This window comes from Poecile atricapillus, chromosome Z, assembly GCF_030490865.1.
Source record: "Poecile atricapillus isolate bPoeAtr1 chromosome Z, bPoeAtr1.hap1, whole genome shotgun sequence".
Lineage (NCBI taxonomy): Eukaryota > Metazoa > Chordata > Aves > Passeriformes > Paridae > Poecile > Poecile atricapillus.
In genome coordinates, this window is record NC_081289.1 from 98327548 (window position 1) to 98346127 (window position 18580).

The following is an 18580-nucleotide window of genomic DNA, read 5'->3' on the forward strand; positions in this document are numbered from 1 at the left end:
TACCATGCTTTCTTTTTTTGTTTAAAACTACGTAATCTATGCGTGTATTATAAAATATGCCATTCTGCTTGATGAGATCATATATACACAAGAATTCCAGCACTGACAAATTATAAACTTGAAATTACTTTAAAACATTTGTGTCAAAATACTAGGATTTTACTGAGCTTGCCTTAAAATACTTGATACTTAAAGACTCTTATTATTCCCTTTACTCACTAACCTTGTGATAAATTACAAGGCAATTCTCTTTCATTATTCTATTTACAAAAAAAATCTGTATTCTCATGTTAAAAATAAACCCACTATATCTTCCATCCAATGTTATGACCTTTTAAAAACCAGCAGCGTGTCAAGGTAGGCCTTTCGTGACCACATGATTGTTTATCCATAATTATGACAGCTATGAATAATACAAGTGTTTTATAGCCAAATTCTGTATTTAGAGATTCCTGTATAGAAAACACTGTCAGTAAATATTAAAATAACTGTACACATGTAACACCAGATTTGATTGCTTGATTAGTCTTGTTTTTCTATGGGAGGTGTTAGCTTTCAACATCAGCTGTGCCTACAGATACAAACGCAACACAAGCATCCCCTGAAATTGTTTAAACAGAAGAGAACCTTAGCAATAAAACAGAGTGTTTAACTGCAGAAACTGTAGAACCATAGAACCGCAGAAAGGTTCTAGAAAGGAGCTGCATAAAGGATACACTTCAGGTCACAAAACACATTAATGCAAAAAATGGGGTGAATCACACCCACCAATGAACCCAAAGTGGATTACAGACAAAGACTAAACCGTGTTTTAGAAATGTAGGGAAGATATTTTTCCACAACCTGATTAATCCATCATCAACATTTCTGCAGTAAATATGCACTCTACAAAGCACGTGTCAAATGGACCAATACTGCACACATAATACGCACTCAACATTTTACAGAACATTATTTTACTTGTGTAAAGACTTTGCAAATAAATTAGCTGGATAATGAGTCCTACTGACCAGTGCTGTGCATAAAAACTGCAGAATAATGAAAGAATCCAAACCTCAAACACCATTCCATCATCAGTCCTACTAAATACTGTAAGTCTTCAGTCAGATCTAGTACATCCCTGGGTTTGGCCTTGGTCCAGGTTCAGACCCAAAACTCATCCCTTGATACTTTGGAGCTACCTGATGCTACTTTTGGCAGCATATCCTGAAGCTATAATACACATTTTTTTAAAAAACTCATAAGAAAGTAAGGAAAAAAGTTCACATTCAAAAGTGGAATTCAAGCTAGGTAGAAACCAAAATTACGGCCTATGCTTCCTTCTCCAAGGCAAGAGATTTGCCTTGCAATTTATCAAAGAGTCAGTTAGTAGGTGGAAAAATAAGTGTGTTTTAAGTATCAAATATTTTAAGGCAGGTTCAGTGAGGGCAGGGTGTCTTGACACAAATGTCTTAAAGCAACTTCAACTCTACCATCCCTCTTGCAGCCCATACTCTTTCCTGCCTAAGACTGCGGTTTGACTAAAGCCTCAGGCATCACCTGCATATCCATGTTTCCACTTGTTGCAAAAGGGCTTTGAATGGCAAATAACGAAGGACCAAGCTAGTGGGCAGACTTATTTTTGATGTCTGAGAAACATCAGGTAAAGTTGACTTATCAGAGTAAGTACCTCCTTTATTTGAAGACTGTATGAAGCCTGATGAATAGGAGAAATTATGATATGACAAGAAGAAAGAAAGTTCAACATTTGTAAGAAAATTTTAGTAGTTTTACTTATGGACTTGAAAGTACTCTAGTTTTCAGCTGAACACCTGCTTCCTACCCTTCTTGCTTGGGTATCCAAAAGCTTTTATTGCCTCAAAGGGGGTCCAGAGACAAAAAACCCATCCCAACATCATTTCCCATCTCTTGCCCAGGACCTGAGCACGCCAACAGCCTTGGGGACCTGGACGTAGCATATTGCCACAAGTGGTGCCTGAACAGGAATCTTTTCTTGGAGATCCCCGAAAGCAACCCCAGTGACAACATACTGGACATTTGTCTTCGGGAAGAAGATGTGTTCAGGTTGGCTGCAACCCTGACTCTAAGCCTCAGTTTTATTGGGCATAGCAGACAGGAGAGCTGGCAACCTTTGCGCAGCTGAAGAACCAATTCTGCTGATGGCCCCCCACAGGACATCGTGTGTCTAACCTCTCCCCACACCTGCAGGAGGGTGAGTCATGGGAAAGCTGCCCAGGGTATAGGTCTTTCTTCATTTAAGGCCCTCTGGATGGGGAAGAACAGCGATGGGGAATGTGCTTAGCATGGCTGAATGGGAGATATATGTGCGGGTTAGGGAAGTTCTTATTCTTAGGGGGAAATCGTCTTCAAAGAGGGAGTTAAAACATTTCATTCATTGGTTGTTTAAGACCATTCCTGACATTTCTAAAGATTCAGTTAATTCATTGGGCTTTTGGCACTCAGTTGGGGAAAAACTTTATGTTCTTCAAACAGAGGGAAAGTTAAGAGTTGCTCAGTTCTGTCCCCTTTCTCACTTACTTAATGAAGCAGTTCAAAGTTTATATTCAAACCCCACTTCCTAGTTCTTGTGCTCTCTGTGTCCCTAATCCCATTGCCCTGGAGAATGGGATGGAAGATGGAAAACACCCAGAGGTGCAGATGAGCCACCTTCCTTCTGCCATCTCCCCTCTCTTTCCATCCCCTAACCAAGACAGCATTGGCCAGGCTGTTTTGGGTCCTATCCAAACCCATGCTCCATCACCCCTCAATCCTTTTCTTTCTTACCACTTGTTATAAAATGGCAGAAACCCCATAAGGGAAATCACCATTTTGAGTGACTCCCTTCCACTGCTTTCCCCCTTTCCTGCTCCTCCACTGAGATCCTCCCCTGTGACATGCTGCACTCCTTCGTCAGGTATCGCCCCTGTGTTGGGATCCTCCCCCTTTATCAGGAAGCTCCTCCCTGGTGCAGGCCCTGCCTCCACCAATTCAGCCCTTTCCAGTTCCCACGCTTCCAGAACCATAAATGACACCGACTGGAAGGTTGCCATCTTGGCTACTGAAGGTCCAGAACATCGGACCTTGCTGGTTGGCTGAGACATTTGCTCCTCTACCATAAGATATACTTCCTCTCAGAGGAGGAGAGTGAGGACTCACCCAAGTATGAGGGTGAACCTGAGGACTCCTGGCAGAGGATGCGAAAGCAGGCGGTCAAGGAGGGGGATGGAGCAGTGGCTGCTAAAATTCATACAGCCACAGTGTGGTACAGGAGGGGGACCAATCCCAGGTGAGAGTCTTTATCATACGGGGATGACTCGATCTTCTCGAGCGTGGCCCGGCTAGCTCAGTGATGAGGTTTCTCTTCACTCTGGGTTCGAGCTAGCATATGTTTGTGGGGTTCACTGATTTTCTTCAAGAATCCAAGTCTATAGAGCGAGTAAAGAAATCAGGGGGGGACTCTCTCTCTGGTTTGCATTCCACAGTTTATTTCTGTGAAGGGGAATCCAAAGGACGAGAGACAAAGGATTTGGGGTCTGGGGGGTTTCTTTTAACAGGGTTTCTCGGAGGGTGGGAACATCAGAGAAAGAACCAATTATTTTTCTCAGTTAGTACATCTTACAAACTTTCTACAAATCAAGGTTACACACACCAAGATAAGAAATAACAGACACCAACTTCTTCAAATGCCCACAGAGGTGTAGGAGTATTCTCCACCGAGGGGCAGAGGGAGAGAGGGGGGGGGCTTGGTTTCCTGGCAACACAGGGGGGAAAGAAAGGGAAGGTAAGCATGCCCTCTCAGCTTCCATAGCTCAGAGGCATTCTGGGACAGGAAAAACAGAGTTACAAACTTCCGTGTTGGAAAGAAGGGTCTCTCTTCTCCCAACCCCGTGCTTTCCTGGGCTAAAGAAACTTCAAGCAGCTGGAAATGCCAGCACGGTCTTCTCTTTACTCTATCCGGCCTCTCGCCGTGGGGCTGAGGAGAGAAACTTCAGTAACCATGGTAACTTGACGCCAGGTCAACAATTAGGAGAAAGAGAAGCTGGGGGGGGGGGGGGGGGGGGGGGGAAATCACAACTAAAAGATGGGAAAAAATACTTTTCAAGCTATCAACTACAACACGGGGAGATTAAAGAAGTCTGTGAAGCGGCCAAGGACTTTGGGAGAGGGACACCCTATTTTAACAAGCTTTTGTCAGCAACTTTGACAGCACGTTTTTGTACCACATGATTTGAGGCATATGATGCCTGTCCTACTCTCCCACTGAATATATTCTCTGGGAGGGAATGTGGAAAAAACTGCTCTCAAAACTTATAAACGACTATGCAAGGGAGGAGGGACAAGCGCACCATACTTTAGAACACCTAGCAGGGGAAGGGGAATACTCTAAGCCTGAAGATCAGGCCATTGACCTCCCCTGGGCTGTATTAGAAGACATCAAAGGTGCTGCAAAAACCACCCTAAATTAAATACCCAATGGGTCAACCCCTAACCTTGGCTTTGCAGATATTCAACACAGGCCTGATGAAACATTTATCAAGTTTATTGATCATCTCAAAGAGGAGATCAGTAAACAAATAGACCACCCACAGGCCCAAGATGAACTTTTGCAGAAGCTGGCTATATCAAGGGCCAATTCACAGTGCTGAAAAGTTCTACGAGTGCTTCCCCCTCAACCCTGAGCTGACCATTGCTCAAATGATTGAAGCCTGCACCCACCTGGCAGTTCCTGAGCACACTACTAACCTTGCTCAGGCAGTTGGCCAACGGATTGTAGAAGCACTTGCCACGACTAGGATTATTCCCTGCAGCCCTGGTGATAACCAGAGCAAAAATTGGTGTTAAAAGTGGGGGGAGCTTGGACACTTCCAAAGAGACTGCACTAACAGCTTAAACTGCAAAATAGAACACTGTCCTCAGTGTCAGCCTTATCACCATCATCACATCCAAAGCCTCCAGGAAATATCCAGTGGTGAGTGGGATGACATCAAATGTAGGGCCGTTTCACCCCAGGCTTCCCACTGTTGTAGAAAATCAGTGCACCGAACTGCTGCAACCCATTGCAGCAAGCTGGCGCCATGGAGAACTTACACCCCCCCATCAGCTCACAACAGATATAACCAGGGACCTAGAGACCATTGGTTAGTGCCATTTCTTTATAAATTGATTACATCCTTGTGCATTCCATACCAACAGTAAACTATGGATCTGAAGACCAATCCAGAGATGTTTTAATTTTATGCAACACTAGAGAGGGGATGGAGGGACTTACTATTCTGCTTGAAGTCCATTTAGTGACACCAGACCAAGAAATTATTTACGGGTCATGTGCCTGAGCCTTCCCCTCTTTATTCCCAAGAATGCTGTCACTGCTCAGGCGTACCTCTTACCGTACACAACACATACTAAACCAAATCAGACTGTTTTGTGGCCAAAGATTCTGGGTCACAGAAAACATCTGCTAGAAATTGCTGTTGTTTAATGGGAAAAAAGTCTATCATTCAGGGATGGTGGACACTGGTGCAGATATCACCATCATATCTTTCTCCAAGTGATCAATGGAGTGACCTCTAGTACCATTGGCTGGGGTCATCTCAGGTATCGGAGGAGCCACGAGCAACATGAGGAGCAAGAATGTCATACAGTTTGAGGGACCAGAGGGCTTGATAGCCATGAGACCTTTCATGGCTAGGGCACCCATCACACTGTAGGGCAGGGACGTCTTAACACAATGGGGGACAAGGTCAGAAATCCTCCCAACACCCCAGGATTTCTAAGTGGGGGCACCATGCCATCCTAAAGTTCACCTGGAAGACTGAGAAACCTGTATGGGTGGCTCAGTAGCCCCTTCCAGAGAAGAAAAGCACTGCAGTCCCTTCTGCAGGAGCAGCTGTCCAAGGGCCACCTAGTCCCATCTACCAGCTCTTGGAACACACCTATCTTTGTTATCCAAAAGCCTGGCAAGTGGCAGCTCCTGCAAGACCTCAGGAAAGTTAATGAGGTCATTGAAGACATGGGTTCCTTGCAGCCTGGCCTTCCCTCACCCTCAGTGCTGACCTGGAATTGGCAGACTGTAACTGACCTGAAAGACAATTTTTTTAACATCCCTCTGCACCCAGACTGTGCCCCCCATTTCACTTACTCCATTCCATCCCTGAATCAGCAGGTGCCTCTGCAGAGGTATCACTGGATGGTATTGCCACAAGGCATGAAAAACTCTCCAACAATCTTCCAGTGGTTTGTAACCCAGGTGTTATCCCCAATCCAGTAAGAACATCCTGATTACTTTACATTATATGGATGATATCTTGATGTGTACCAAAGACAAAAACTCCTTGGACTACACTCTCCCAGACACCATTTCCCCCATCCAGAGGGCAGGCTTGGAAGTCATGCAAGAAAAGACTGAGTGCACCAGTCCTCGGAAATGCTTCATCCTCCAAATTGGCAGAAGGACGATCATACCCCAGCCACTTCAGAACAAGGAGGACCCCAAGACCCCTCAGGACCTAGACCAACTGGGTTCACTCTCTACTGGGGATCACAATGGAGGACCTTGCACTGTTTTTCCAACTCCTAAAAGGTGACAAGGACCTCAATGCACCAAGATCTCTAACCCCAGAGGCCAGGTTTGCGGTACAAAAAGTAGCTGACGCACTTTACACAAGACAAGCCCACAGATGCAATCCTAATCTACCTTTTTCACTTGCAGTTTTAAGAAAGAGTCCAAAATTCTACACATTGATTTTCCAATGGGACTCAAACTTACCTGACCCACTTTTAATAATTGAATGGGTTTTTAGATCTCACCAACCCAAAACTATAGTGACCCCACAAGAGCTCATGGCTCAACTAGTTATAAAAGCCAGAGCTTGCTTGTGATCCCTAGCTAGAGTTTACCTCACTAATATCTATCTGCCCATCACCACAGGACACTTTGGCCTCTACAAACATCTGAACAGCTCCAATATGCTCTTGACAGTTACCCCGGGCAAATCTCAATTCATTATCCAAAACCTAAATAGTTCAATTCGGCCTTTAATTTGACCCCCAAGCCTCTAAAAAATCAAACCCCATTAAAGGCTCTGACCACCTTCACCAATGGGATTGGGGGCTGGAGTCAAAGCAAGGCTGACTCACACTCTTTTTCAGACAGTGGATAACTGTTCCCTGGAATTGCAGAACCATGGACGGTGTGTATGGAAAGTTTTCCAGATTGATTTTTTATACTGAAAACATATCAAATATTCTCCCACTGTCCTTCAGGTCTGTGACCACAGTTCTTACACATATATGTGAGCCAAAGAGACTGAGGGGTTTGCTCAGCACTGTACAGTTAAATGAGAAAGACATGAGAATTATTACTTAGATTCTAAGAACTTTTGCTGCAATTTCCACAGATGTCACAGATGCAAAGCTGGGGCTGTGCTAGACTTTGTGAACTAAATAATGTGTCCTAAATTCTACATTCATGTCTTTCTCTGCAGCCAGCTGTATCTCTGAATGTGAAGGCATATAAAATGAAAGTTAAAAAAGAAAAAGAGAAATAAAAGCCTTATATCTAGACAGTACATTTTTTTATTATATGGTTTATGAGGATTTCCATAGTACAAATCACAGGTGCAAACCAGTGTGACCTCTGTGGATGGGGGAACTCTTTCTGGTAGGGGAAAAACCTTACTCTCAAAAACCAAAATCAGGAGTAGTTTACAGACAAGGTAGATGGCTAGCATCTGGTTTTGGTGTTTTGGTAGCTTACAGCTCTTCAACATAAGAAAGTAATTCAGGTTTTTTGGGGTTGTTTTGTTTTGTTTTGTTTTGGATTTTTGTTGCATTTGTTTGTTTGTTTGCTTTTTGGTTTTTGTTGAGGTTTTTTTAGGGTTCTTTAATTTGGTTTTTTGGGAGTTGGGAGGGTGTCATTGACTTTGTTGCTGTTGGTTTTCTAGCAGAATACTTTCTCTGCCACTGATTAAACTATTCTGCGAGAACATTTTATCAAAGAGCCAAAGGAAAGTAAATGACATATCTAACATGATAACCAAACACAGGAGCAAGTTTCAAGGTAAACCTGGAAAAAAACTGTTTCAAGTTTCATCTGTAAAACTTACAACTTCAGTAGGAGTACTAGTGCACACAGAGAGAGATCATTGCAAACACAGTTGGGCAAATAGCCATAAAATTGCCAGAAGGTTGTCTATGCAGTGTTTTGTAGTGCTGATGTTCACTTTCCTTGAAATATAACATAAAGAACAGCTGGATAAAAAAGAGAAAATAGACGTCCAAAATACTGTCAATACCATAACAAAGAGACAAACTAAATTAGTGTTTTTATACTTCCACTTGAAAGAAGTGCAAAACCAGGACGTTTTTCTGTTCTGGCTTATTTGCATATTTATTTTGATCTGGAAAAAGAATGTTAGGTCACCGGAGCTGTCTATTTTCCCACTTCCTAAAGAAAGAGGCACAGCTAAAGGAAGAACAGAACTTTCTACTCCAAATGTAACTACTGAAAGGGTGTAATTTAGAAGAAAACACATCTGGGACAAACTGCTAATAATTTTTTCCTCCCCAGGAAAAATTACGCTGGAGTTTTTGAGCAATACTAAGTTGGTTACATATGCATACTAATGAGTATCTTCTTGAATTTCTCAGTATCTCTCTTCCCTCTTTTTGATTGTAGAAAATTGTATTCTTACAGTGTTTGCAAGGTCTTTCTGCTTGCCAAGAGATCTGTATTTATTTGGCATTTTGTCACTGTCCATATACATAATTAATAAACCTGCTGCACAGAAAGGTGTGACACCTCCCTGAAGGATTGTTTTAAGGTCATGTTTGTACAATTTACCTTTCTACCATTAATTTTGGAACAGGAAGAAGTCACTTCCAACTGTGTAGCAGCTTCTTTAAAGCTACCATCAACTGGACAGTGAAATTCTCCTTCAGACAGCCAATGCATATTCAGAAGAAAAGGAACAAAAGCTTTGTCTGAGATTCCAGCTCCAAGGCAAGCAGTTTCCAGCCAAAATTTCTCATTTTTTGCTAATGGACAGGCTTTCCTTAATTGGTCAGGAAAATGAGCATTTATGAATTTGCAAAAGGGAGAAGGGAACATTTATGAATTTGCTGGAGGGGACTCTTCCTTAATAGCACAGTGTGGGTTTTTCTGATATGCAGGAAAAACTATGAAGGACTGCTTAATTTGTCATTCATATATGTTTGACAGTGTGATTTCATGAGGCTGGTAGGAAATGCCACCCTTTTTGGAAAGCAGTGTGAAGGAATACTTTGGGGTATGGTTATCTTATTTACCACATAGCCTTGGAATAAAAAGTTAAACAAGTAAGTAGGAAGCTTATCTTTCTTTAGACATTATTTTCATACTTTTCCTTTGTTAAAATAAAGTGCCCCACCTAAATCTTCCACACAGTTCCAATGGGCATGATTTTTTTTTTTTTTTTTTTTTTTTTTTTACCTTATGGATATATCATAATCATCAAATGCATCAAAGGCTTGTCAAAATCCTTTTTCTTTATTGTTTGTCCTGTAGCTGAGAATCAGGATCAATACGCTATCTCTATGAAACTGATTCTACAATACTGCTCTTCACTGCAGCTGCTGTAAAGATCAGCTTGCGGTCTTCTCAAGGCTTAACTATACTGCTCACAGCTTGAGTGTTTCCATTGTACAGTGATCTACATACCAGGGCATATAGATTAAACTATTCCACTTGTTTCGTTTTATTTAATGTAGAGCTCCAAAATATTTTAATTTTCATATTTGTATGGCATCTGGTGCTTGAATGGAAAACTCATTAGTAAAGAGCAAAGGAAACCAAGCCAAACCAACCAAACAAAAAAAACCAAACCCAAACACAAGGAAATCACCAGATCGTGTTTAAATGCTCCATTATTTAACCAGAAGTAACAATTTATCTCAATAAGCTCTTTATTGTGAGTGAAACACCACTCATTTCTACCTATCTGAGCATAGAAACAGCAGCAAAACGTAATGATGAAGAAGAATTTGGCACTAGGCCAGTACAGTTTTAGGAGAGTATCCGACACGGCCCGACATCGCGTTTCACCCGTGCGCACATGCGGGGCGTTTAGAACGGGTACTTTTAGGGGCAGGTACTTTTAGGGACAGGCGGGGGTTCCTCCGGAGGGGAGGGAGGCCAGAGGCGGTGGGCAGCGGAGGGGGGGGAGCTGTCCGTGGTGCTGCCGACGCCGCACTGCCCCGAGCGCTCCGCCCGCCCCGCAGGAACCCGGCCGCCGCCGTGCAGGGCTCGCTTGCTCGCCGAGGCCTTCGTTTGGCTTGCAACTGTTTCAAGGGGAAAAACAAAAACAAACAAACAAACAAAAACCCAACAAAAACAAAACCAAACAAAACCCAAAACCCAACAAAAAAAATAAAAATAAAAAAAAAGGTCGTTTAAGCGGTGGAGTGAAGACTTCGCAGCCGCGATTCGTTTCTCAATGAAGGCTGTCGGCGCCGCTGCGCCCGCTGTCTCTCATTAAGTGTCCCTGCCTAACTAAAAAAGCCGAGACAGGAGTTCGCAGCCCACCCAGGAGGGGCGGCCACTTCGTGGGCGAGGAGGCAGTGCCGCCAGGAGAAAGGATCCTACTTCCCGGGGCCACTCTTCTCCGTATGTCGCGCTCTCGTTCAAGCGCTTTGCTACCTTTGCTCCTCCCCTTCCCCAGCCCCTGCTCCCCTCGTGGCGGTCAGGTACTGGTTAAGACGCTGCTGCCCTCAAGACAGAGCCCCGGAAAATGAAATAATAGACGAACATAAAAGGTGGAGAGAGAGCCCGTCGCCGCCCTCCCGGGAGGCCGTCCCTCTGCCATCGAGAGCAGCGTAGGTCGCTCCGCCCAGTCAGACGGCCCCAGCCGGGTGGAGGAAACGGGAGCCAGGAGCCTCCGCCGCTTCCTCGCAGCTGCAGGCGGCCTCGGCGACAGCACCGGGCCGGAACCTCTGGGCCGGGGCCTCGGGCCCGGCGTTCCCTTGGTCAGGGCGCTCCCCGCGGGCCGGGGTCGCCGCCAGCCCCGGCAGTGCGGGGCTGCCGAGTGGCGGCTGCGGCGCTGTGCGGGGCGCGGCGGGCGGGAGGCGTGGTGGCGGATGAGCTGGGAAAAGCCACCGCCGGGGGACATGCAGCGCCTCAGGGAGCTGCTGGACGGAGCGGCGGACCCCAGCCCCGTCAACTCCTACGGCAGGACCCCCATGCAGGTAGGGAGGCGGACTATTGGCAGCTGGGCGAGGGCAGCGACCCTCCGTCGCAGCCCCGGGGCAGCAGCGGGCCCTCCGGTGCCCCGGAGGTGGTCGCCCCCGGTCACTGCGCTCAGCTGCTGTCGAGGCGGTGTGGCACAGGGGTTCTTCTCGCCTCTCTGGGAAGGAGAAAGTCTTCTCCGATGACGGCCGCAACAGGGAGGTTTTAGTCTTAGCAACCCTTTACTTTATTTGAAGCAACTGAGATAGGATGACTCAAATCCGAGAACTTTAATGCTCATCTCGCAATAAACTTGCAATAAAATATGACAACTCACGTTTGCAGAAATAATGTCCCCTTCGTTATACCTCGTCTTCTGTTTTATATGACTTAGTACTTTTTGGCTCCTCTCCTATGGAAAAAAAAATAAAAATATTCGGTGGCTCCCACGAACAGAAACACCCGGTCGCGATAGCCTTGCCCAGGTGACGCTGCAGGTAGACAACGAGCAATCCCTGTGGGGCTCTGTCTGCCCACATTTTATGCTCGTGTGAACGTGTGGGTAGAGACAGTGCCCTGAGGTGTAGTAGAGGTTAAATTTTTAAAGGCTGACTTAATTTTCGAGGTGGTTTTAGCCAGCTTTTTCTTAACATTTCAAAATAAAACGAAACTGGAATAATCTGAGAAGCTATATTTAAGTTTTCCTGCCAGTGCTTGTGAAACCCTCTCCTACAAAATGTCGGTGGGAACATTTCACTCGAAATAGGTATTTTTTGCCGTTCTCCAGTACTTTTGCTTTTTTGTTTTTGGGGATGTTTTTCCCCAATTTTTGCGGGAGGGACTTAGCCCCTGTGCTGAACTCACTGCTGGGTGCGCTAGGGGAAACATTGAAAATGATGAGTCCGAGGGGAAGGGCTGCCGGACACGTTTGCCCTGGACAAATGGGTCAGCAAAGGTTCATTCCCTCCTGGAGAGGGAAGCGCGGGTGCGGCGCTGCAGACGCGGTGGGTGCCCTGCATTACGCGTCTGCCCTTGCCACTCTGGAGAAGTGCCACGCATGCGAGTGGAACGACGGCGGTCCCCGCGAGCTGCTGCACCGGCACAGTCCTGCAGGGACCGGTGCAAAGCGACTTCGACTTGCCCTGGCTTTCTGTGGAAGCGCGTCAGCAGAAGGGCGGGTCCCTTCCCCGGGTTCGTCTGCCCCGAGCCTACCGACCCCCACCGGCTCCTGTCGCGGAGCAGCCCCATTGTGCACCCACACACCCCGATCCCGACAGGGGTCCCGCACGTCTCTGCCCTACCTGTTCCCTCCTGTCCCCTGGCGTGGATAAAGAAATTTTCCCAATTCGGCACAGCTCCCCCGACGGGTACATGTTCTCCACCGTTCGTGGCATGTCTGGAGCCGATCTCTATGCCTCCTCCGCGGATTTTCATCTCCTTTCCACTGCAGATCCCCTTTCCTTCGGGGACAGAGGAAGCCTGAGCTCTGCAGCGGCCGCTGACGCTGTCTCTCCCCGCAGGTGATGATGCTGGGCAGCCCGCGGGTGGCCGAGCTGCTGCTGCGGCGCGGAGCCGACCCCAATCGCCCCGACCCGCGCACCGGCTGCCTCCCGGTTCACGACGCGGCCCGCGCCGGTTTTCTGGAGACCCTGGCTGTGCTGCACCGGGCCGGGGCGCGCATCCACCTACCCGACGGCCGCGGCCGCCTGCCCCTCGACGTGGCGGCGGGGGGCCCGCACGGAGCGGTGGGGCGATACCTGCGCGACCCGTGGCTCCACACCTAACCTCTCCCCGGGCGTCCCTTCCCCACAGTTACTGCGTGCGCCCGACTCGGAAGACACCAAGTCGCACAGTAATCATGCGATGCTGTGGAATAATCCCAGATCTTATTTCCCTGTTGGCATGCACAAAGGGAAATATTCTTTGCTCATGCCCGGATATTATCCTGCACTGGAAATGCTATGGCCCTCCGCATGTACTCTCTTTCACACAAGACTCCAAACACTGAAGAGAAATATGAAATATGAAGTATGAAATATGAAATAAGAAAATACTAAATGTGAAAATATTAAATAGCAAATACTGAATATTAAATATGAAGGAAAATCCCCACACACAGATATGGTACTATAAACCCTTCCTTTGTTTTGATAGGGCTGAGTCTGGACTTTCTCTTCCACAGGGGCTCCCCACTCACACTTGCTAGCCCTCCATCTGAAGAACATGGGAGAGGCTTCAGTGTTGCCATGTCCCGACAGCTCCCTGTTTGATTTTGGTTAACCTGAACTGAAGGGGTGCTGAAGCCTCTCTCTGGCAAAACCGGCTGGACAGAAGGATCAGTGCTTCCTGGTGTGATTGCAGCTTTGGTAAATACCTCCTTAAACAGATCCTGTGCATGTCAGTACACATATCCACAGCGCATCCTTGGCTCTCCTTGTGTAGGCTGCAAGCATGGGACCTGGGAAGGAGAAAATAGAGATCTGTGTCTCTGCAAGCAAAGTCCCAAGTTGAAGTACTCATTTTAACAACTTGCAAGTGACCTCACGTGTGTTATAGTGCTGCTAAAAAATCATGTGATTGTAAAACCAAGACAGCCATAAAGAAAAAATTAAAAGTCATACATCTGAGCTCAACCCCAGTGCTTCCCAAGATGCTCAGAGGTGACACATTCAGTAAAGAAACAAGCAAACCTTTGAAACAGTTCTTCTGCTGGTGGAGGAACAAGAAGAAGGGCTGTGTATTGATTATGTGAGAGTCGATGCATGTTCCGCTGGCTGCTTCGGGGAGTTGGATGTGAGCACCCCAGGAAAAAGGTACATTGGCAGCCCAGCCTCTGCCGAGGGGAAAGGAGGCAGTGAGTCCCAAGCCCCCAGAGAACAGTGAGCTAGGCAGTGAAGCAGGTGGCAGGGACGGTGCTCCCAGCCAGCGTGGGACCCTGCCTCTCTCCCTGGAACCCAAGAGGGTTTGTGCTCACTGCACCTTAGGGGCAGTGAAAGGGAAGGCAGGTGAGGCAGTGACAAAGCTCAGGTCTTGTACCCTAGTGGTAATCCTGGGCACGTTTGCAGAGCTACCTGTAGAAAATGTGAAAAAGATTTATCTTGGTTTTGCATTCCTACTGATTATCCAACCCCTAGGTATCTCATATATAAACATGAAAAATAATGTATATACCTTTTTTTTTAATGTGTTGGAATATCTTATTTATTATAATGTAATTTCATACAATGTATGCTTTATAATTACTTTGTATCTGTTATCATGCTAGAAAATATTTAGTTATGTCATTAATGTATATAATGTATCTATGTAGTACCTATATAAAATATACATATAGAACACACATATAAAATTTTATGATTACGCATCAATGTGATACATTTGCTTATAAATTTTTATGTGTATTTTGTATTTGAATATGTATTTTATATTATTTTTTATGTAATATGGTTAATTGTTTAATTATGCTTCTTGATTTATTTATAACGAAATTATATGTATAATTTGTATTTGTAGAAACTATAAAACACGTACCAAAGATTTATGTTATCTTTAGTCTATATTCACAGTTTTTCATCATAAGAATGCCTAGAACATATATTTTATACATATCTTTAAATATGTATAACATGTAACATTATAACATGTGATTGTAACACCTTATTAATTTGGGCTGCACTTTGCCCTAGAACATGGCATAGGTGAATGAAGGACACCAGTGGGCATGCAGCAGTTAAGTGCCTGCATCCCATATGCCTGTGGGAACCAGAATGGACCTGCAACCAGGTGTGGAGATGGGAGAAAGCTAGAGCCTGACCACACTCCTTACAGCACAGTGTCTATTAAGCTGCACTTCCATCCTCAATTGGACCAGTATTCCAGTTTTCAGAAGTTAAATTGTCATTTTCTCTAAGAACCAGATTTTATTTCAATTTTTTAGCATTTCCACGAAGGCTTATGGAACTACAGCTACAGAAATAGTAATATTATATTATTACTATTATTGTTTATAAAGTTGGCAGGGAAATGACACAATTTGAGAGGCTGACTGCACCAAATAAGTAGAGTATGCCTGGAAAACCCATCACGGCTAAGTATCTAATTGTTATAAATCTGCCTCGTGGAGTAGGTCCAGAGCCCCTTCCCAGGACAGCCCCATAGTGGGGACTACTCACTCCATGGAAGGATGGAGATCACCAGTGAGATCTTGCTTGGCTGCGGGACCTTCCACAGGCACTTTTTCTTCTGGCAGCAGCAGCGGCTCCAGGGCTTGGAGTCCTCCTTGAAAAGAATAGTAACAGTTAACAATAAACAGCAGCAGCAGTACACTTTATCAAAAAAAGCCCTAAAAGCATTATGTTTAAGGTGGCAGATTACGCACAATTTTTATTATTGATAATGCAGCTGTAACTGGGTAGGTGTGCGAGTACACATACACCCTTCTTCAGCGGGGTTTGTATCCTGTGCGCGACCAGCCCCGGACTGGCCGTGCATTCAGTGTTGGTGGGTTCGGTTTCTATTGCCGGAGTCGTCTGGCCATCCTCTCGCTGCTGCTCCGGCACCTGCTACACACAGCCAGGTAGGCATTCACTTATCTGAATTTTGCCTTGCCTGTCGGGAAGCAGTAGTCGCGGCAGGGGAGAAGAGGAGAAAAAAACAACGGGGAGGGGGGGGAGGGAAGGAGGGGGAGAAGGAAAAAAAAAAAAGAAAAAAGCTTCTCTCGGAAGGTGGTTTCATTTCGAAATGGCCGATTTTACTCACCCAGTTTCCCAGGCTTGAAATTGGACTTGAAAAGAAACAATTACTGGCTCCCTCCCAAGGACTACTACTACTCTCTACGTCCTCTCCCGGTGCTTTTCCCGCGGCTCCCCCAGTCCCGGAGCTGCCCTGACCGTCTCTCCCAGTCCCCTCCAGCCGAGCCGGGCCCCGCAGCGCCCGGGGAGGGTGAAGATGTGCCAGCAAAAACGACGCTCTGCCTACCCATCCCTCTTCTCACCCCTCGCACGGAGGTACCCCGCACCCGGGAGGAGGCAGCGCAGGTAGAAGGATTTTTGGGGTGGGGGGTGGGAGTAGCAGTAACCCACTTCACCGCCCAGGGATGCTGCGCTCGGCGGCAGAGCTGGCTCAGCACTGGCTGAGGGCCAGGAGGGCAGGAGAGCGCCAGCAGGTTGACTGGGGCTTCTGAGCGGCCCTCCGCTGCTCCCCCGCTCCCCTCTAAAGCCTGGCCCTTCAAAGGGAAAGCGACAAGGTCCCACACCGCGGAGCCCGGCTGGGAGAAGGCCCGGGGGCTGGGCGGGGAGCCGTTCATTACCCGTTTCGGTGACCAGCGCGGGACAATCGAGATCCTCTTTCCTTTTCTCTCCCCCCCCCCCCGCCGCTTCGCTACGCAGCACTCCCGCGTCCCGTTCAAATGCCATGTGACGATAAACGCTTCTCGCCCGGGCCAACGCTGGCCCGCGCTTTTAAAGCGTCAGCGATCCGCTAGCCGGCTCTCAAAGTGCCAGCGCAGCGCCGCGGGCCGCCGCAGGCCCCCTTCCCGTCGGGGTTTTCCCCGGGGGGAATGAGGTCCGAGAGCAACCGAAGAGCAAGAAAAAAACCCAAACGAGTCCCCAAACGGAGCGGGAGGCGGCGTGTTTGGAGGGGCAGAGCGGGGGGGGGGAAGGGGGGGGCAAGGAGTTGTCGTCAAGGCTTTATTTGAAAGCAGGGGAGCGCCCTGCGATTGGCCGCTCTCCACGCCCGTCTGGCGGCGGTGCTCCCCGGGACCAGACAGTGGGAGGGCAGAGGAGACGGCGATCCCCCCCGTCCCCATCCCCCGCCGGCAATTTTCCTTCGCCCGCTTTTCGAGAAGGGAGCCATCATCATGGGAGGAGTTTAGAGAGGGGTGTAGCGGAGGAGGGGGGACCCGAGGGAGGTGAAGTGAAATGGGGAGTCGAAATGAGTTAAACGGAAAAGAAAAAAAAAAAAAAAGAAAAAAAAAAAAAGAAAAAAAAAGAGAAAATCCTCTCCAATGAATGGAGGGTGAGAGGGCCGATTCACCGGCGGGGCCCTGCTGGGGAGGTATTTGTACCGCGACGTGCCCGCGGCTTCTCCGCACCCATGCCAACCCGGATAAAGTGCACTATCCACTTTCGGCGCCCTCGCAGCCTGCCCCGGGCCTGGGCGCTGGGCTGGCGCATCCTCCGCCGCGTTTTCGGGGCGCTGGGGCTGCGCTGGCGGCGGCGCCTCACCCTGCAGCTGGTCCTGCGGCGGAGGCGCCGCGGGAGCCCCCGGCCCAGGTAGGACGCCGGGAGCGGGGCTGCTCGGGGGCGGCGGGAGCGGGAGGCGGCGGCCCGGCGCCGGGGGCAGCTCCGTAGGGACCCCTCCGCGCCACATGCTCAGATGGCACCGGGAACACAGATTTCTACAGGCTGGGTGTTTCTGTTTGGCGTTATTTGGTTGGGTGTTTTTTTTGTTTTTTTGTTTTTTTTTTTTTTGTTTTGGTTTGGTTTTTTTTAATTTTTTTTTAAACGCGGTAGAAAATGTCCGGTTCTTGAAAACTTACTGCAAATACTATTTCTGCATTGCCTCTCACTTTTTGAGAAGTTTACTGTATAGTTTATTACAAAAATATAAACCCACCACTCCTTACCATCTTTTCCAGACAGTTTCTCGCAAACAAAAAGCATAGTTATTGCTCTGAAGAGAGAAAATGGCCACTGTTTTCCGATCGTGTACTACTTTCCACTCTTGTAAACGACAGTGAAATACAGTGGCCTACTTCTCCTTCCCTTACCATTAAGTAAATAGGAGAAATAAGGGTCAAAGCAGCCGATCAGGGTCAGAAAGTGTTAATAAAAATACACTCGTATGAAGGACCTTGAGAGACATGCGAGGCTTGGGCTGTTTCAGAGACTTTTACCTTATTGCAGAGTGCAAAATCGGATTGTTGTGGACCTAGGCACTGATTATCACACATAAAATATAATAATAATAATTAGACTTGCTGTGAAGCTAAAATGAATATTAATTCTGATGAGAATTTGATTGTTCAGCAAAATCCTCTTAGAGGATTTTGCTATTAGATCATGCTGTTAGAGCATTCCACCACCTCCTCTAATAAAGAACACAGACTGAAAAAGAACAGAGGTGGAAGAGAACTAAAAATATTTGCCTCAAAATTACTTCAAAAATAGAGACAATTAATTTTATACATGTATAAATAGATGTATACAATTTTTAACCTTTCAAGCTGTGGAACTCAGGGTGTGGAGATAAAGTAATTCAGAGTTTCCCAGCTCCACTCTGTTTAGATTTCTTACAGTGCTATTTGAATAAAAAGTGTGGGGCCATACATAGTGACACACACACATATAAAAACTTATACAAAAATCAGAAACTATAGAC

General features: G+C 46.8%; 1 protein-coding gene across 1 annotated transcript; it reads left to right on the top strand.

The window, feature by feature from the left end:
• The first annotated feature begins 10984 nt into the window (after positions 1 to 10984).
• Positions 10985 to 14457, top strand: LOC131592898 (cyclin-dependent kinase 4 inhibitor B-like). The gene is made up of 2 exons (XM_058864800.1): positions 10985 to 11220; positions 12721 to 14457. Exons 1-2 carry the CDS (start codon positions 11113 to 11115, stop codon positions 12982 to 12984), a joined length of 372 nt encoding a protein of 123 aa, XP_058720783.1. The 5' UTR covers positions 10985 to 11112; the 3' UTR covers positions 12985 to 14457.
• The last annotated feature ends 4123 nt before the right edge of the window (positions 14458 to 18580 follow it).